At 39.8% G+C, this 21,770-nt stretch overlaps 1 protein-coding gene across 2 annotated transcripts in view; it reads left to right on the top strand.

The window, feature by feature from the left end:
* Positions 1-2,272, top strand: part of LOC126291907 (ESF1 homolog) — a 72,895-nt gene extending 70,623 nt beyond the window's left edge. For both annotated transcript variants that reach the window (XM_049985639.1, XM_049985638.1), the window contains exon 11: positions 2,097-2,272. In XM_049985639.1, coding sequence (XP_049841596.1) covers positions 2,097-2,198 — 102 coding nt within the window. In that variant the 3' untranslated portion in view covers positions 2,199-2,272. The remainder of the gene's footprint in view (positions 1-2,096) is intronic.
* Positions 2,273-21,770: the final 19,498 nt, after the last annotated feature.

Below are 21,770 nucleotides of genomic sequence, written 5' to 3'. Positions count from 1 at the left end.
TGTCCATCCCGGGGTAGGAGTGCCACACTGTAGACCGAGTGCTATCTGAGAATGAGTAGAGCATTCCATGCAACGAGCTGTGTCAACCTGCACCACTGGTCAGTCTGGTAGCAGCCGGACTAAGGAGTTACTACCCCGCACGCAGGCTGCTGTCAACACCACAGCACAAAGGGCCACGTTTGGATGGTGCCTTAACGGGGAAGAGTGGATTGCAGACAAATGGCAGTGCACTGCATTCGAGGATGAACCACCATTCTGGGCTACACCTCATGACAATCGTTGCTGATCTGGGGAGAGATTCCGTTCTTCCAGTATTTTGGAAAGGCACAGTGATGCTGAACCTGGTGTCTTGCTGAGAGGAAGCCGTGAGGTACGATTTCAGGTCGGGGCTGGTAGTGACCGAGGGAACTCGAGACAGCACAACAGTACATTACAGACATCGTCTGGCTTTATGTGCTACCTCCCGTCTGACAGTATTGTGCTGCCATTTTCCACAGGACCGTCATGCTGCCACTTTCTGCAGGATGGTTCTCGTCCGTGGGTTGCACGTGTCTCTACGAACTTTCTGTGTGATGTGAAGGTACTCCTGTGGCCACTGAGTGCCCCAGATATGTCCATGACAGGTCACGTGTGGGACCAGCTCGGGTGCCAATTCTGTCCCAGCAATACTATCTGAGGTATTGAGGACCAGTTATGACAGTTGCGGGCCAGCTTACGTCAGGAGAGGATACCACAGCTTTAGGACACCTTTTGCAACTGAATCAATGCGTTCATCTAGACCAGAATGGGTGCAAAATTATATTAGTAAGAGGGCTCATATTGCCAAGGTCTGGAGAGGACTCAATTATTTAATTACTGAAATAATATCACATACCATCTGAATCCATGGAGAAGAAATAAAAACTTTGAGGTTCGCCGATGACATTGTAATTCTGTCAGAGACAGCAAAGGACTTGGAAGAGCAGTTGAACGGAATGGACAGTGTCTTGAAAGGAGGGTATAAGATGAACATCAACAAAAGCAAAACAAGGATAATGGAATGTAGTCGAATTAAGTCGGGTGATGCTGAGGGAATTAGTTTAGGAAATGAGACACTTAAAGTAGTAAAGGAGTTTTGCTATTTGGGGAGCAGAATAACTGATGATGGTTGAAGTAGAGAGGATATAAAATGTAGACTGGCAATGGCAAGGAAAGCGTTTCTGAAGAAGAGAAATTTGTTAGCATCGGGTATAGATTTCTGTGTCAGGAAGTAGTTTCTGAAAGTATTTGTATTGAAGTGGAACATGGACGATAAATAGTTTGAACAAGAAGAGAATAGAAGCGTTCAAAATGTGATGCTACAGAAGAATGCTGCAGATTAGATGGGTAGATCACATAACTAATGAGGAGGTATCCAATAGAATTAGAGAGAAGGGAAATTTGTGGCACAACTTGACTAGAAGAACGGATCGGTGGTAGGACATATTCTGAGGCATCAAGGGATCGCCAATTTAGTACTGGAGGGCAGTGTGGAGGGTAAAAATCGTAGAGGGAGACCAAGAGATGAATACACTAAGCAGATTCAGAAGGATGTAGGATGCGGTAGGTACAGGGAGATGAAGATGCTTGCACAGGATAGAGTAGCATGGAGAGTTGCATCAAACCAGTCTCAGGACTGAAGACAACAACAACAACCATCTCAATCCTTGAAGTTCAGTATTGTTTTGTCTACCTCTTCTGGGTGATCTACTTTTTTTTGGGGCAGTGTATAAAAATACCCAGCATTATTCATTTTTATTAAAAATTGCTCTTCTGAAGTAATTTTTTTTCACAATCTCTAAAATTAAAATTATAGCCTATGAGACTTGTGGATTACATATAATGATGAAAGTAGAAAATTGATATCAGTTTGAGAGTCCTCCCATGTACAGACTGAACACTTGTTGATGTTTGTACTGTATTATCTTGTTGATGTTTGTGCTGTATTATCAAGGTGGCCAGTATTACCTTCTTAGGAATATATTCTTCTATTCTGAATGTCCAACTTAATTACTTTTTTTGTACACCTAATTGTGTGCGATACGTAGCATGTTTAATGAGCACATGTTGATTTTCAGGAGGAGGTGAAGTTACGTCAAAGTAATACCGATCAGAAGGACACGACGTTATCACAGCTTGTCAAATCTGTCAAGATGAAGACACGTGGTCTTGTGAAATGACCCCACCGAGAAGTTATCAAAAATTGTATTTATTTATCACCGAATATTCCTTGTAATAAAACTGTTTAATATAATTTGTTTTTATTTATATTGTACTGATGTAATAATTTTTTATGCTGCTTGTTATTCAGTGTCCTCATAAAGTATACATTCCACTGAGTGTAAGTGTGTCAGGAGCATAATGTAATCAGTTAAAAACGATTATATGATTTGAAATTCCTAACTTGTAACTTGTAACTCCCCCCATGAACCATGGACCTTGCCGTTGGTGGGGAGGCTTGCGTGCCTCAGCAATACAGATGGTCGTACCGTAGGTGCAACCACAACGGAGGGGTATCTGTTGAGAGGCCACACAAACGTGTGGTTCCTGAAGAGGGGCAGCAGCCTTTTCAGTAGTTGCAGGGGCAACAGTCTGGATGATTGACTGATCTGGCCTTGCAACATTAACCAAAACGGCCTTGCTGTGCTGGTACTGCGAACGGCTGAAAGCAAGGGGAAACTACAGCCGTAATTTTTCCCGAGGACATGCAGCTTTACTGTATGATTAAATGATGATGGCATCCTCTTGGGTAAAATATTCCGGAGGTAAAATATTCCCCCTTTCGGATCTCCGGGCGGGGACTTCTCAGGAGGATGTCGTTATCAGGAGAAAGAAAACTGGCGTTCTATGGATCGGAGCGTGGAATGTCAGATCCCTTAATCAGGCAGGTAGGTTAGAAAATTTAAAAAGGGAAATGGATAGGTTAAAGTTAGATATAGTGGGAATTAGTGAAGTTCGGTGGCAGGAGGAACAAGACTTCTGGTCAGGTGACTACAGGGTTATAAACACAAAATCAAATAGGGGTAATGCAGGAGTAGGTTTAATAATGAATAGGAAAATAGGAATGCGGGTAAGCTACTACAAACAGCATAGTGAACGCATTATTATGGCCAAGATAGATACGAAGCCCACACCTACTACAGTAGTACAAGTTTATATGCCAACTAGCTCTGCAGATGATGAAGAAATTGAAGAAATGTACGATGAAATAAAAGAAATTATTCAGATAGTGAAGGGAGACGAAAATTTAATAGTAATGGGTGACTGGAATTCGAGTGTAGGAAAAGGGAGAGAAGGAAACATAGTAGGTGAATATGGATTGGGGCTAAGAAATGAAAGAGGAAGCCGCCTAGTAGAATTTTGCACAGAGCACAACTTAATCATAGCTAACACTTGGTTTAAGAATCATGAAAGAAGGTTGTATACGTGGAAGAACCCTGGAGATACTAAAAGGTATCAGATAGATTATATAATGGTAAGACAGAGATTTAGGAACCAGGTTTTAAGTTGTAAGACATTTCCAGGGGCAGATGTGGACTCTGACCACAATCTATTGGTTATGACCTGTAGATTAAAACTGAAGAAACTGCAAAAATGTGGGAAATTAAGGAGATGGGACCTGGATAAACTGAAAGAACCAGAGGTTGTACAGAGTTTCAAAGAGAGCATAAGGGAACAATTGACAGGAATAGGGGAAAGAAATACAGTAGAAGAAGAATGGGTAGCTCTGAGGGATGTAGTAGTGAAGGCAGCAGAGGATAAAGTAGGTACAAAGACGAGGGCTGCTAGAAATCCTTGGGTAACAGAAGAAATATTGAATTTAATTGATGAAAGGAGAAAATATAAAAATGCAGTAAATGAAGCAGGCAAAAAGGAATACAAACGTCTCAAAAATGAGATCGACAGGAAGTGCAAAGTGGCTAAATAGGGATGGCTAGAGGACAAATGTAAGGATGTAGAAGCTTATCTCACTAGGGGTAAGATAGATACTGCCTACAGGAAAATTAAAGAGACCTTTGGAGAGAAGAGAACCACGTGTATGAATATCAAGAGCTCAGATGGCAGCCCAGTTCTAAGCAAAGAAGGGAAGGCAGAAAGGTGGAAGGAGTATATAGAAGGTTTATACAAGGGCGATGTACTTGAGGACAATATTATGGAAATAGAAGAGGATGTAGATGAAGACAAAATGGGAGATACGATACTGCGTGAAGAGTTTGACAGAGCACTGAAAGACCTGAGTCGAAACAAGGCCCCCGGAGTAGACAACATTCCATTAGAACTACTGACGGCCTTGGGAGAGCCAGTCATGACAAAACTCTACCACCTGTTGAGCAAGATGTATGAGACAGGCAAAATACCCTCAGACTTCAAGAAGAATATAATAATTCCAATCCCAAAGAAAGCAGGTGCTGACAGATGTAAAAATTACCGAACTATCAGTTTAATAAGTCACAGCTGCAAAATACTAACGCGAATTCTTTACAGACGAATGGAAAAACTGGTAGATGCAGACCTCGGGGAGGATCAGTTTGGATTCTGTCGAAATGTTGGAACACGTGAGGCAATACTGACCTTACGACTTATCTTAGAAGAAAGATTAAGAAAAGGCAAACCTACGTTTCTAGCATTTGTAGACTTAGAGAAAGCTTTTGACAATGTTGACTGGAATACTCTCTTTCAAATTCTAAAGGTGGCAGGGGTAAAATACAGGGAGCGAAAGGCTATTTATAATTTGTACAGAAACCAGATGGCAGTAATAAGAGTCGAGGGGCATGAAAGGGAAGCAGTGGTTGGGAAAGGAGTGAGACAGGGTTGTAGCCTCTCCCCGATGTTATTCAATCTGTATATTGAGCAAGCAGTAAAGGAGACAAAAGAAAAATTTGGAGTAGGTATTAAAATTCATGGAGACGAAGTAAAAACTTTGAGGTTCGCCGATGACATTGTAATTCTGTCAGAGACGGCAAAGGACTTGGAAGAGCAGTTGAACGGAATGGACAGTGTCTTGAAAGGAGGATATAAGATGAACATTAACAAAAGCAAAACGAGGATAATGGAATGTAGTCAAATTAAATCGGGTGATGCTGAGGGAATTAGATTAGGAAATGAGACACTTAAAGTAGTAAAGGAGTTTCGCTATTTAGGGAGCAAAATAACTGATGATGGTCGAAGTAGAGAGGATATAAAATGTAGACAGGCAATGGCAAGGAAAGCGTTTCTGAAGAAGAGAAATTTGTTAACATCGAATATAGATTTATGTATCAGGAAGTCGTTTCTGAAAGTATTTGTTTGGAGTGTAGCCATGTATGGAAGTGAAACATGGACGATAACTAGTTTGGACAAGAAGAGAATAGAAGCTTTCGAAATGTGGTGCTACAGAAGAATACTGAAGATAAGGTGGATAGATCACGTAACTAATGAGGAGATATTGAATAGGATTGGGGAGAAGAGAAGTTTGTGGCACAACTTGACTAGAAGAAGGGATCGGTTGGTAGGACATGTTTTGAGGCATCAAGGGATCACAAATTTAGCATTGGAGGGCAGCGTGGAGGGTAAAAATCGTAGAGGGAGACCGAGAGATGAGTACACTAAGCAGATTCAGAAGGATGTAGGTTGCAGTAGGTACTGGGAGATGAAGCAGCTTGCACAGGATAGAGTAGTATGGAGAGCTGCATCAAACCAGTCTCAGGACTGAAGACAACAACAACAACAACAACAACAACAACAACAACTTGTAACTTTATCAAGATTATTCAAAATTTTCTCAACTTGATAAACATGCCGTTTATTTTTAAACTGGCTAGTAGTGGCTCTCACGTCGTAAGAGGTAAGAGTTTTATTGCCCTGAAGGTGGGTATGAATGCTACAGTGATTTCTGGTCGTGGTCCTGTTGGATGTGGTGTGCTATTGCCTCCCTCCTTCATACGGACGGAGCGAGCCAGTTGCGTGGGGACCTACAGGTTAATATCGGCTCTTAACCACACTGCAATTCAGAGGTTTTCACATTGCCCGCAGGTGTAAGAAATGGTAAGTGACAGAATCCTGCGGCTGAATGATGGTTGACCCCATGACGTATAGCTCCATACTGTGGCACCTCACCATTGAGATGCAGAGAGATGCTTTTCGAGCTATGTTGAGCACTGAATAGCCTTCTTCAAATAATACAAACCTTTTGTACCACAAATTTTGTGAAACAACAGTATTAGGTATAGGACAGATTGCTGATCACTGTAAAGATGACGAGTTGAGTTGCAGACAAACACAACAAACGGACTGTTACAATTATAAATTCCCAGGTGGAGATGCCAATGGTGGCGGCTGAGTGTCTGATGTTTGCATGCTTGTATGAATGTATGTATGTTTTAATATTGTGAAAAGGAAATTTGCTATTCACCATATAATGAAGATGTTGTGTCGCAGATGGGCACAACGAAAAGATTGTCACAATATAGCTTTTGGTCAGAAAGGCCTTCATCAGAAGTAACACACACACACACACACACACAGGCTGAGGCAGCTAAGTCATAACACTCCTTGAATCTATCCGTTTGGACAGTGCTTTGCAGGGACGAGGGCTACTTGAGTACATCACATTTCATGTTTGTACTATTCTTTATTACAGAGATATGAGGCCATCTTTGGCTTTTTTAAAATGGAACCTATGTTCAATTTTTGCATAACGTGAAGGGCTTAAAAAGACTGTGTCAAATATGTGTATATCACAATATTTAGGCGAATAGTTTTTGAGACACAGATTTGTTCCAGTATTGTATTCATCCTTTGAAGCAGTGTTGTCCAATACGACCTTTCCTTTTGACCACTGAGGAACTTAATAGGGAAGGCGTTGTTTTCCTGCTTCTTGATAATGCCACAAGGTGATGCGCAAGGTAGCTGGAGAGAAGGATATAAATGTGCTGCTGGGATAATGAGTTTCTTGGAGCAGACATGTACACCAATGAAGAAAAGTTAGATATGCTTCTAATGTATGGTGAAAGCAGAACAACTGCTGTTAGAGCAGTAAAGCTATATGGAGAGCTGATCATGAGCATCCTACACGTATTTGCAAGATACTGCTGGAATCGGGATCATGGAACACCATATAGAGGACAAGGCAGACAACTGCAACAGGTGAGGTACATGAAGAGGGCGTTCTAGCATTGGCACATAATGACCCTACTGTTTTGTTGTGACTTATCGCCTCGGAACGTGTTCTACGCATATTGCACCAGCATAGATTTCACCCGTTTCACCTCTCATTGCATCAAGCACTCTCCGGTGTGGATTTCGAACGGTGTCAGGAATTTTGCCACTTTGCTCTGCAGCACCTATAAGATGATCCAATGTTTTTTAAACGAGTGCTTTTCTTACTGATGAAGCGACTTTCACCAACCATGGTAATGTGAATTTGTATAATATGCATTACTGGTCAATAGAGAACCCTCATTGGCTTCGACAGGTACAGCATCAGCAACCGTGGAGTGTTAACGTGTGGTGCGGCATCGTCGGAAATGTCATTGTGGGCCCGTACGTCATTCCAGGTATAGTAAATGGCAATAACTATCCACAGTTCCTCTGAAACGTTGTGCCCATTTTGCTGGAAGAGGTACCACCAACTGCACGTCAGTGCATATGGTTCCAAAATGACAGCTGTCCTGTTCACTCTTCCCGTGTGGCTAAAGAGCTGTTAAATAAAAAGCTCCTAGATTGTTGGATAGGACGACATGCTGAAGTGAAGTGGCCAGCCCGGTCTCCTGATTTGATCCCTCTTGAAATTTTTGTTGTTGTTGTGGGGGCTATCAAACATAAAGTGTACACTCAAATACCAACTACGCCAGACGATACGAAGCAACGTATCATTGTAGCATGTGCTGATATCTCATGTGACACCCTCCCAGCCATTCACAAATCATTCGAACGGCGACTACAAATTTGCATTGCAGCAGAGGGGAAGCATTTTGAGCACATGCTTCAGTAAAGTTTTGTATCATGTCGGTATGTATTTTGCATCTTTGTGTGTATTTGCTTTGTATTGTGATCAATAGTAAATATTTTCAAATAAAAAACAAATACGTATGAAATAATTATGACCAATAAGGGCCTCCACATTTAAATTTGTATTTCTGTTTCTTAAAATGAATTAACATCTTGTAATTTTTAATACTGTATGTTGTCTACTATTTTGGTATCACAGTTGTCAAATAACTGAATAATATTTGTGCGATGTCATCAGTTAATTTTTGCACAAAATATCGCAGTATGTATTACTGTTATGGACAAATGGGCGTGTTTGTGTAAGGACAGACTCGCGACGTTTAGCATGTACTCTACATAACAGGAAAGGTCGCATTGGACGACGTTGCTTCGAAGGACGAACATGATGTGAGAACATATCTGTGTCTCAAAAACTATTTACCTAAATATTACGATATACACATATTTGAAATCATCTTTTTAAGCCCATCATGTTACACTAAATTTAATATAGGGTTCCAACAAAAAAAAAAGGTGGCCTCATATCTCTCTAATAAAAAATAGCATAAACATGAAATGTAATGTATTCAAGTAGCCCCTGTCCCTGGAATTCGCTGTCCAAACGGCATCCTTTCCTTTTCACAATATTGTTACATTCCATCCTGGATTTTCCATTGTTTGATTTTTGTGTGTGTGTGTTTCTTTGCCGAGGAAGGCTTTGGCCAAAGCCAGACCTGTAACAGTCTTTTCATTGTACCTGTCCGCAACTCTGTGGGTCATCTTTATTGTGAGTAACAATCTATCCTATTCCTAATATTGTTGTTGTTCCAGTCTGGAGTTTCCATTGTTTAAATTTTGTGCAACCTATTGTGGCAACTTTCAGGAATATTATAACAATCTGAAAATTGTGTTTGTATATTTCAAAATAATTGCCTGAACAACACGTCATCTGAAGAAAAGAACAGAGTGATGTATTTGCAGTGCATCAGCATTATGCAGGAGCACAACATATTTTATATTTTTCAGCAATTTGTGGGATCTCTTTCATCTGTGTTAGTATTTACTTGTGTGTTTTCTTGTCTCTTAATTAAGACTTTATGTGTAAAAATTGTTGCTTGCTTGTTTCCAATTGAACCCATAAATAATTTTGTGTGTGTGTGTGTGTGTGTGTGTGTGTGTGTGTGTGTGTGAGAGAGAGAGAGAGAGAGAGACTACTACTACTACTACGTATACACCGTTTGATCAAAAGTTTCCAGACACATCAGTGGACATTAATGTGGGGTGTCTGCATCCTGTACCTGTATGATAGCTTGAGCTCTGCTAAGGACACTTTCAGTGATGTGTCAATGTCTATGGAGAAATAGCAGTCCATTCGTCCTCAGCATCTGAAATCAGAGAAGGCACTGATGTTGGATGCTGGAATTTGGAGTGATGTTGAAATTCTAGCTCCTCCTTGATTCAGGTCAGGTTTCTGCGCAGAGCAGCCCATTTGTCTATGGAGCACTGCCATATGGGTGCTGCCTTATGACAGGCTGCACTTCAATGCCAAGAAAAACAATCATCTCCTCTGAAATTTTTCTCTACTGTTTGCACTACACGATGCTGAAATGTGTTCATACCATTCTGCATTTAATGTTTTCTTAAGCACAGTAAGGAAACCACACCCTAGCCACGAAAAACACCTCCATCCTGTAACACTATTAGCTCTGTACTCTCGTGTTGCCACTACATGTGGAGACTGCCACAGGCATAGTGTGATTTGTCACTCCAAATCACTGATTTCCAATCCCACTGTTCAGTGGCATCGTGTTTACACCACCTCAGTGGTCACTTAGCATTGACTGCAGAAATGTGTAGCTTATGAAGAGGTGATTGAGCACTGTATTCCATTCTTTTTAACTCATGAAAAAGCACAGTTGTGCTAGCTGGACTATTCAAAGCATTTTTTTAACTCACGAGTTATTCCTTGCTCTGGTTTTGTGTGATTTGCTTTAAAACTACTCTTCATAATGCTTAATGGTTCCTGTCTGTCAGTACACGAGTGCTGCTTGGTATTGGTTTAGCTGCGAGTTTTCGTTCATAATTATTAACAAGCCTTAGAAGCGTTGCAGTGTCCCCGATGGATTTGTTGCTCAGGGGGCATCCAGCTACTGGTCCACATTCAAAAGTTACTGAACTCTCCTGACTGACCCATTCTACTTTTCCTGACAACACTGTCCTTCCCTTTAATGTTGGTGGGCCCATCTCTTGCTTCAGCTAGTGATAAATTCTGCATTACATTGAGATGCCCAACATCCTGTGAATTTCCCTTCCTGTTTGATTTCCTGAATAGTGGGCCACAAAAATTTCATATGTATGTTTTCACTTTGCATCATCATTAGAGGAAATGATGGAAAATGACATTCCTATTCAAATGCTATATGATTATCACAAATTGCTCAACTTCGCACACTTGTTGCTCCTAATCATGCTTGCTTGTCCATTGTCAAAATTTTATGAATTGTAAAATTACTCCCTGCCCTTACTAGCAGCTCATGATTCAGCTACATCACTGGCAAAACATTGATAATCAAAGGGAAGGAGGTCCACTTTGCAGAAAAGTTGATGTTACAAACAATAAAGCACAAATCTCACATGTCAGTTTTCATCCTAAGCACTGAGAGAAATACTTAAAATTCTGACAACTCTCTGAAAGCATCATTTATTATTTGTACTCTTTAAAGGCCATGTTGGTGTACATCTTATAAGCTGTACCTACCATTCTTACAACTGACCTTGCTTTGGCAGTATGTTCATTGTAAACCAAAACATAGAGAAAAGAATAGTGTGTATTAATGAAACTCATATAGCGTTAAGGATTATATAAAGTTGTTTGATTTCTTTTAGAGCATAATGGAAGAATGATGATACACCAAGCATATCATTCTCTAATTGAAAGAAATATATAAAAATGCAACACAAAGATCAAAATGTGTTCAGAAATATCTGGTTAAATTCAAGTAAATCAAGGGGTTAGACAAGGACAATATACATGTTGATGACCTCTTGAAAAAATGTAAATTTTTGGTTCATCCTGATTTAAAAATACTATATGAGATGCAAATAAACACTGATCAGTTAATTATATGATGGTTATGAAGATAAACTGCAAACTGCTATTTACAGTATGAATCTATTACACCAAAAATAAAATATGATCTCTATTGATAACAGAAAAGTAATGGCATTTAGAGGAGTTGAAAATATAAAATAAAAAATTGTCATTTATGACAAGACGAGAGAACAAGTAAAATGTTAGGGAGGAGTGTGCAGGAGTTGAACAGGCCACGGTGCTGTAGAGATTCAAGCAGACATTGGAATTGCATTCTGTTTTGGAGTCAGTGTGAGGTGGTTTGAAGATCCACGATGTCGGAGATTTTCTGAGAGATCTTTCCAGTTAATTTGCCATTGTGATTAATATGTCACTTTTACATAATTTCAGTTGTGCAATCTAAATGTTCATATAGTTATTTTTCAATCATTCTGCATACAGAATTTGATGTGAATTATAATATAAAGTAGTATTAATGCAAGTAATGACACAGACACTCACTAGTTGTTCGTCTTTTGAAACTGGAAGCTGGTTTTAGGATCGAGTAATATCTATTCATTCTGTTGCATTGCATATTCAATCTTATTTTCTCTCTTGCATTATAAATGGTTTATTATGTTTCTAGAAGGGTGTATCTGGAGAATATGTATTGTGTGGCTTTTACTAGAACTTAAATTCACGATAGATGTACTGAGAATCCATATGGTTTTGTGATGTGTCTGCACAGTTCAGAACAAAATACATCAACAATATTCAGTATTCCTGTTAATGATTTTTACTCAACCGAAGTCATTAATTTACTATTAAACATAAAATAGCTACGGCCTGGAATGCCACCATCTTGTAGACATTTGGCTCTACAGCCTTTGTTTTATCAGTGGTAAGCCAGTGTGCGAATACCAAATAATTCAGTCACACACTGCTGTTTCGGCCTGTTAAAAATAAATATCCCACTCGGTGCATGACTGATTTACTGATGTAGAAAGATAGGTCACTGGGCCCAGTTCTGGAATGCGGATGACTGTTGAAGACTAAGCATTATGCTTCTGTGTATGATGGCGAATTTATTTTGTAGAATAAATGGTAACAAGGTGTTCCCCATTTTCAATAGTATGTGCAGTTTTCCTTTTGAATTACATCATGATCTTATTTATTTTTTGCAAAGTGATAATTAAAACTTCATTATAAGCCCTTGTGCAAACCACTGACTCTTCCATTTTAATGCTAATATTATATCATTTTCATTTAGACAACATTTCTAATTAGTGTCTTTTTTACTGTCATCTAGCCAACATTTTCTGGTGCATTCTTAATGTTATTGATGGCATGTGACCACATGTTTTAAATATATTTCTACTGAATATTTGTAGTTAACCTCACACAAAATGGAAGTCCCTGTAGGGACGAAGATATTTTTTCATGAATCACTATTGGCTAAACTTAATTGAATTGTCTGCTGGGAGCTGGCAGAACATAACACTATTAAACTGGAAACACTAATGGTAAAGGCAGATTGCAATCTCTGGCATACAGTGGTGAGTATAAAATTACATATAAGCTCTGTGCAAAAGTACGAGGAGCATTTGAAAAGACCGTGCAAAGTCTGAGAGACGGCACCACCAGTGTGTATCAAGGTTATGTTTAATTAGTAGCATCTTTGGAAAGAATGCACACCAAGTTTCAGCCATATTGGTCTATTTCTTTGTGTTTGGCATTCGTGTGAATCAAGGAAGACGAGTGATTGTCAAAAGTGGATGGCAAAGAATTCCGTGTGGTGATTAAACATTACTTTATGGAAGGCAAAACGCCTTGGGAGACAAGAGAAGCTAGATAAACATTACGGTGACTCTGCATCTTTGATTGGAACAGTTTATAAGTCGTTTCAAAATTTTTGGAGTAGCCATATGGCCACAAGTGATGCTGAACGTCTGGACGCTCTGTGGAGGTTACGATTCCAGAAATCATTGATAAAATCCATGATATGGTGATGGATGACAGAAGGGTTAAGATGCCTGAGATTCCTCAATTGCTCATGCTTGACCAAAAATGGAATCGTGTGCAGTGTTTCAAGGATTGTTTGCAGCTGATCCAGAAGCATCCGCAGGACTTCAAGCATTGTTTTGTCACTGTGAATGAAACATGGATACATTACTATACTCCTGATACCAAACAACAATCTAAACAATGGGTTACCAAGGGAGAATCTGCACCAAAAAAGGCGAAGACTAGTCCTTCAGTCAGAAAGGTTGTGGCGACTGTCTTTTGGGATTCGTAAGGGATAATCCTCATCAACTATCTGGAAAAGGGTAAAACTATTACAGGTGCTTATTATTCATCGTTATTGGTCCATTTGAAAACCGAGCTACAAGAAAAATGCCGGCAATTGGACCGCAAAAAAGTCCTTTTCCATCACGTCAATGCACCGGCGCGCACCTCAGCTGTTGTGGTCACAAAATTAATGGAAATAGGATTCCAACTCGTTTCACCTCCCCCCCCCCCCCTCTGACCCCCGCCCACCCCATATTCTCCAGACTTAGCTCCCTTGGGCTACTATTTGTTACCGAATTTGAAGAAATGGCTGGTGGGACAAAAATTTTATACAAATGAGGTGGTGATTGCAGCAACTTATAGCTATTTTGCAGACTCGGACAATTTGTATTATTTGGAAGGGATCAACAAATTAGAACAGCATTGGACGACATGCATAAATCTAAAAGGAGACTATGTCGAAAAATAAAAAAAGGTTTACCTCAAACATGTCAGTACTTTTCAAACACCCGTTGTACATGATCATCAGTCAGGCAGAGCTGAACGTAAGAGAAGCTGGAGATTAAGGGAGGGAGATTAACTTCTGCTGAACATCTATTAACAGAAAACCGTCTATATAATGTAGATTATGAATTTTTACATTCTGTGTAGAAGGGCAAAAAGATGAATCTGCTGGAAATCAATAAACATATGACACAGTTTCAGTTCTCTCCTCTGTAAAATTGTGTTTTAGTAATACATAAGTTAGGTTATCATTGTAAATTCAACATTATTATTCATCTGTTGTTGAACATACAGTAAGATATCTGCACAAAAATACTTTCCTTTATAAATACTATGTGTGTCATCATTATATATTTTCCATTTGAGGAATGTCTGTGTAAGTCGCACATCATTTTATTTGTGTTTGCACGTTCAATTGTCACCTGACAGTGGTCTAGACAGCTGAAACTGGTTTGTGACCAAATCAAAAGGGTTTTGGAGAACATCAGGAACATGTTACCTGTTTGATACTATTGACATAGTATATAGAACCAGCACTTATGATGTATTGCAGAATGATCCACCTGCCTCCCGCAAACATCTCGCATAAGAGTCGTGGAGCCAAGATAAGAGAAACTGGTGCTCGTACAGGTGTACAGTTGTCATTCCCTCAGTGCGTTTCTGAATGGAACAGGGAAGGGAGTGACTAGCAGTGACACAAGATACCCCCTGACATGCATTATATGGTGGCTTGCAGAGTATGTATGTAGGCGTAGAATGGCAGTAAGACTAAAATAATTTGTAATCAGCATATCAAACAGAAAATCATACAGTTAACAATAAAGTGAGAGAACCAATTAATTTATACTTCAACCATTGATTATGTAGAAGGTATGAGTTTTTATATGTATACTTTAGATTAAAAATTACACACTCCATTTATGTTTTACATTAGAAATTAATGGTTTAGTTTGTGATACCACACTATTAACAGAATTATTCTACTTCAAAAACACAGGTATTTAGATATGGCTTTATGCATTGGTTGGCTATACTCTGTCTTATAAAACTTCCGCTAGTATGTTTGAAACTGTTGTGGGACTTACTTAATCTATTATATTATTTCTCTTCCTTGTACTGTACTATAACTGTGGACAGGATATCTGTAAGTTCTCTAGGGGTGCGTCATCGGTGGCTTGTGGTGGGAACGATTCACGTTTCCCACTAACAGCAGTAGCTGTCTGAATGGAGATGCCTGTTGCAATGAAGGAATGTAGTTGACTTAACCATGTTGTCCTCTAGACGGCCGAATAGTGGACTAATACTTAGTATGTCCTGGACAGCTTTCATGATCGCGTGGAAATTTCAGAAGATTCAATAAGGATATGTGTTTGCGCTGGTCCATTATCCCCTCCCATGTAAATTATCTGACTGTCTGCTTCTTGACATTTCTCGTCTTTAGTTGGTTGATAGAAGATCGATTGTGGTGTGTGTTGAGTGCATCTAGCAGGAGAAAGACGGGTGGAGGACATGTTTGGTGGTTCCCTCAACATGCGAAACACCTTAGCTAAATTGGTAAATTATAAGGATGATTTGGCATCTGTTACACCATCGACATCGGTATTTGTGAGTGGAAATTCGTTTCCTCTTTTTGAGGTCTTGACAGATGGGATTTTACTCATAAAACTAAATGAAGATCGACTTTGTCTATTTTCGTGGAAAGACATTTATTATCATCGCAAATGTTTTTTCTTTCCTTTTTTTTAAATAGTTGCTTTATTATGGGAGTCGACTTGATGTTAAATAATCCAGCACAGAACAGCGGGTGAGTTCTCTACGAGACCACTGCTCTGCCCCAGACCCAACTGGAGCGTCCTACGTGACGTTAAAAAAAAGTGTTTTCCATTCCAGAACGATAGGCCTATTGGGGCATTGAGGACCTATCTAGTCTGTGACAGCTCGTCGCCGCAGTGTTAGGGGCAGCTGCTTCACTATACTTTAGATGACCAAGATGCATTTGAGAGAGCCGTCTTTCTCTCTCCTGCTTTCATGTTGAGAAACGACCGGCGTATCGAGGTGGCCAGCGGCCAGCACGTGACGCGAGGCTGCTGCTGGAGTAGCGCCCTCAGTCCTTCCACCCTGTAGGTGTAGAGAGGGCCTTCATTTTCTGCAGTTGGTGATTGTACATTGAGAAGAACGAAAGTTCAACTACCGCCTCCTCTGTAGTCTAAATAGGACTACGATTTTCCCCAGTACATTTGCTGCATTATGACCCGTTTAGTACTAGTGCTGGTTTTTCACAAGAATTTCGAAGTGTAATTAGAACTGTAACGCATTTTTTCCATCAGCTGTGATAGCATGTATTGGCTTCGATTACCTCATCCGCAGGCTGATTTTTAATAGGCGTCTGTAGTGAACTATGACATTAAACAGAGGTAATGCACTTTACAAAAATGTCCTTTCTGTACAACACCAGAAACTAGTCAGCTGAATGTATTTCCCACAAAAATAAATAAATAAATAAAGATAGTACCTTACACCCCAGCCTTTTACGCCTAGCTTGTAGCTGTAGGATAGAGTTTGAGTGTTTCTTTCGCTGGTTTGCGAAATTTTTTTTCCCAGCAGGATAACACCAGCTTTATGGTATTGCCAGTTTTTGCGACGTATTGCGCTATTTTGCCATCCTTGTGTGGCGCTATGCATGTATCTGTGTAATTATGCCCGATCTTCGTGATTAATTACGTAATTATGATCGATATTTGCGTCAGTTCCCCGACCAAAATAGAGTATACTAACCTAACCTTACTCTCCCGCATCTGGACAGTTTCGATGTGTCAGGGGATGCACTTACGCTTCCCAGCCAGCAGAATCCGGGTTCGAGTTGCTGATACATTGCGTTTTTTACGTGCACTGAGTGTTTGTGGATTGCATTATTGTCGGGTGTTTTAAGCGTTACGAGCGCATTTGCATAGCATGACACATGCATCATTTCGGTGATCTACGTGTAGTTTGAACGTCTGCATGCTGTGTACTGCATTATTCCGGTAATTTACGAGTTGTTTGTGTCTGCACATCAGTGTACCACATTATTTACTAGTAGTTTCCAGGTCTGTATATTATGACCCCAAGCACATCTGGGTGAGTGTTTTGTGTCAACATAATAAATAAACTGAGTGAAATTCGCCCCTAAATAAAACGTTCCAAAAATAAATCAAGTACACTCCTTTCTCTCTCCAGCAGTCCAGAACAGGCTGATTCCTTTTCCCGACAATTTCACCCTCCAGACCACCGGGGAGATGAGGACGCTAGGGCACACATGCAGCTGAGAAACACACGTGATTTCTTCATGATGCTGTGCTCCTATTTACTGAGCTTTATCATCATGCGCTCTCTAGCTGTGAACTCGCAAACTAGCTCAGTTCTTTGGTGTGTGGGATCGGAGGCAGTTGTCTCTTGTGGAGTGAGAGCTTATATGTAGTTTCAGAAACGACAGGCAATTCCAGCAGAGACAGATGTTTCCATGCATTGTGTAATGCATCTTTAATGCAAGGCATTTATTTGCAGGACCACATTCTTCCTCTTCACATGTTCAAGCATTAATGCTCGCTTCCATTCTTCATGCAGTGAGCTATGGATGCACTCCTCGGCTGAATGAGTGCATGTAATACAGGTATTAAAACATCCCCTGTCTGGCACCAACATCTCACTAATTGAATGCATGCTCCTTCCACACCAACAGCTCAACAAGCACTTGCGGTGGTAACGCCACACTAAGCTGCTACTGCTGTAGATAGATAATAAATTTATACAAATTTAAACAAGTTATATTCGAATTGAATGACATCATGAGCAGTCTCTAGTGGGGGCAACACCATACTAACCCCCCCCCCCCCCCCTTTAACTGCAGTATAAGCTCTTAGAGCAAAATTCCCTCCAAAATTAGCACACTAAGACACTACTGTTGTACGTAGATAATAAATTTAAACATATTGCATTCGAATTGAAATACGTCATGAGCAGTCTCTAGTGGGGGCAACACCATGCTAATTCCCTCAGCTGCAGGAGTAAGCAAAATTCGAAACTACCGCCCATTTTTTGAAGAGGATGACGCACCATTATGCAGAAAGGTCGGTAAGTGGGGTGGGGGACCCATAGAAACACACAATTCAATTTCCCACCAAAATTCTCCTTGCCACCAGAGGGGGGGCGTGGTACGGGAGCATGGTACTTTCCCTCCGAAAGCCGCCATCTTGGATAGCGGTACTCGTGTCATCAGCTGACGTCACCACCACCATCTTGGATTACGCACTGTTGCCAAGTCTACAGGCCGCCATCTTGGATGATGTCACCACAGCCATCTTGGATACATCTGCCAACAATGGAGAGTGCGGTGACGACTGCTTTGTTCCACTACACACACTATCAAAACTGGTGCTACAGACAGGGATTCACTTGACATTATTCTGCATGCATTGTCCAAAAATTACTATGAGCAGACAGCTAGAGAAACAACTAGGGTAGATAACATGCTAGACCTCCTAGCAACAAACTGATCTGATCTCGTCGAATCAGATAATGAGAGGAAGATATTAGTGATTATATGGCTGTGATACGAGTGACTATAGAAAGAGCAGATCATTCCTGTTCTCAAGAAGGGATGTAGAAAAATCTACGTAATTATAGGAATGTATTGTTGACACCAATCTGCAGAACATGCATGATGTTCAAGAATTACATTTTTGGTGAACGAATACGGACTTGGATTCCACAGACAGAATTCTTGTGAAACTCAGCTCACTCTGTTTTCTTCTTGTGATTCACAGTGCTGTAGATGATGTTGTGTTCCTTTTCTTCAGGAAGTTGCATTGCCGTTCAGTGAAAAAAGACGGCCCGCATCTCGTGGTCGTGCGGTAGCGTTCTCCCTTTCCACACCCGGGTTCCCGGGTTCGATTCCCAGCGGGGTAATAGATTTTCTCTGCCTCATGATGGCTGGGTGTTGTGTGATGTCCTTACGTTAGTTAGGTTTAAGTAGTTCTAAGCTCTAGGGGACTGATGACCTAAGATGTTAAGTCCCATAGTGCTCAGAGCCATTTGAACCATTTTTTGAAAAAAGACGAGCATACTGAGTATAGGGCCAGATTTGGGACTGGATTCAAAGCTTCCTTGCAGACAGAACTCGACACATAACTCTTAAAGGCCAAAACCGACAGAGTACCCTGAGGAAATGTGATATGACAGTTACTGTTAACAATGTAAATAAATGATCTAGCAGAAAGTGTTGGACGCTATTTTAGTCTGTTCACAGATGATGTGCTAGTCTACAGCAATGCCAAAAGACAGTATCAGTTTCAAAAATGACCTACAAAAGATTGATAAATGGTGCAGGCTCTGGCAATTGACCATGAATATAAATAAGTGTAACATACTGTGCAAACATAGGAAAAGAAATAAACGGTATCTACCATCATATATTTAAGAATAACTGTTCTGCACCCTTTTAAATGGGATGAAAGTATAAAATATATAATGGGAAACGTAGATGCTTGGCTGGGATTAATAGGAAGAATTTTAAGGAAATGTAACTCATTCCTGATAGAAATCGCTTACAAGGCGTTTGTTCAAGCCATTCTTGAGTATTGTTCATCATCTTTATATCCGTTACTGATAGAATGGGATTGTCGGGAGCAGTAAATAATGCCCTTGAATATCTGAAACTAGCCTTTACAAATAGCTTTAGGGACATGAATATGACACTCACATCACCAAAAGAAATAACTTCCATAATAAAATCTTTAAAAACAAAGCATTTTAGTGGTTATGAGGAAATATCAACATAGTTAATTAAGGCATGTTCTTGTGAATTTAGTACAATTCTAAGTTACTTGTGTAACCAGTCAATTATAACTGGGACATTTCCTGACTGGCTGAAATATGCAGACGTTAAACCTCTATTCAAGAAAGGGGATACAGAGATGCCATCAAACTACAGACCGATTTCACTTTTGCCAGCATTCTCAAAAATTTTAGAAAAAGTAATCTACAGGCAGCTTCTCAACCATCTGACCACAAATAACATATTATCAAGAACACAGTTTGGATTTCTGAAGGGTTCTGATATCGAAAAGGCTATTTACACCTACAGTGAAAATGTACTTAATTCATTAAATAACAAGTTACAAGCAGCAGGTATTTTCTGTGATTTGTCAAAGGCATTCGATTGTGTAAACCACAACATCCTTTTAAATAAATTAGAATTCTATGGTGGCACGGGCAGTGCTGCAAAATGGTTCAAGTCATACCTCGCTAACAGGAAACAAAGGGTGTCAGTGCAAGGCAGTAGTGAACTAAGTCATCAGTCATCATCAGAATGGGAAGAAATTACATGTGGTGTCCCACAAGGATCCATCTTAGGGCCATTGCTTTTTCTTGTATACATTAATGATCTCTCATCAGTTACACTGCCAGAAGCAGAGTTCACTTTGTTTGCAGATGACACGAGTATTGCAATAAATAGTATGTCGAGTGTAGTTCTAGAAAGATCTGCTAATGATATTTTCATGGATATTAATAAATGGTTTAAAACCAACTCACTGACATTTAACTTCGAAAAGACTCACTATATGCAATTCAGAACTTGTAAGAGCTTTCCATCCAGCATATGCATAAAGTACGAAGAAGAGCAGATAGAAGAGGTTGACAGTCTTAAATTTCTGGGATTACAACTTGATAATAAATTCAGTTGGGAGGAGCACACCACAGAACTGCAGAAACGCCTTAACAAATTTGTATTTGCAATTAGAGTGTTAGCAGACATAGGCGACATGAAAGTAAAAAAAGCTTGCATACTTTGCCTACTTTCATTCCATAATGTCATATGGTATAATATTCTGAGGTAACTCTTCAAGTCAAACAAAAGTTTTCAGAGTCCAAAAGCGTGTAATACGTATTATTTGTGGAGTAAACTCATGGATGTCTTGTAGAAACCTCTTCAAAGAACTGGGTATACTAACTACTGCCTCTCAGTGTATTTACTCCTTACTGAAATTTGTCCTAAATAATATATCTCTTTTTGCAACAAACAGCTAAGTTCATACATACAATACCAGGAACAAAAACGATCTGCGCAAGGACTTAAAAGCACTTACTTTAGTTCAAAAAGGGGTCCACTACTCAGGAACACTCATCTTCAATAATTTGCAGCAAACATAACAAATTTAGTTACAAATAGAGATCAGTTTAAAAGGAGCCTGAAAGACTTACTAGTGGCCAACTCCTACTCCATTGACGAAGTTTTTAATAGAAACAAATGATGTGTTGTATATATTTATACTATTAGTATTGTTATTTAAGCTTAAAAAAATTAAGATAGAAATAAAAAAAGGTGACATGTTCCACATCCATGAGGATCTCCTCAACACGGATCTATGGAACGAAAACTAATCTAATCTAATCTAACCCGTACCAGGTAGAACTGTTAGAAGAGATTGAGTAAATCCAACAAAGGGCAACACATTTCTTCACTGGATTGTTTAGTCAGCGCGAGAGCGTTACAGAGAAGCTCAACAACCTCCAGTGGCAAGCGCTACAAGATAGTCGTTGTGCATCGTGGAGAGGCCTACAGTCGGAGTTTTGAGAGAGTACTTTCAAGCTCTGAGAAATTCAAGGTCACCTCACTAATTAACCTATACCAACAACTGTGTTATATGTTCATGTCAGTTCTCTCTCTCTCTCTCTCTCTCTCTCTCTCTCTCTCTCTCTCTCGCATGAGCGTCCAATGTCATACGTCTTTTTTAATATTTGGGATACATTTATCTAACTGTTCAATGTCTTGACTTGTAACTTATTCTGTAATATTGGGGAAGCATTGACAAGTGTTATCAGTAAACAAAATTATGTAATTGTCTGTTAAAAAGAGAAAAATAATACACAAAAATAATGAGGG

This window comes from Schistocerca gregaria, chromosome 9, assembly GCF_023897955.1.
Source record: "Schistocerca gregaria isolate iqSchGreg1 chromosome 9, iqSchGreg1.2, whole genome shotgun sequence".
In the NCBI taxonomy this organism is placed as follows: domain Eukaryota; kingdom Metazoa; phylum Arthropoda; class Insecta; order Orthoptera; family Acrididae; genus Schistocerca; species Schistocerca gregaria.
This window is presented reverse-complemented; position numbering and strand designations above follow the sequence as displayed.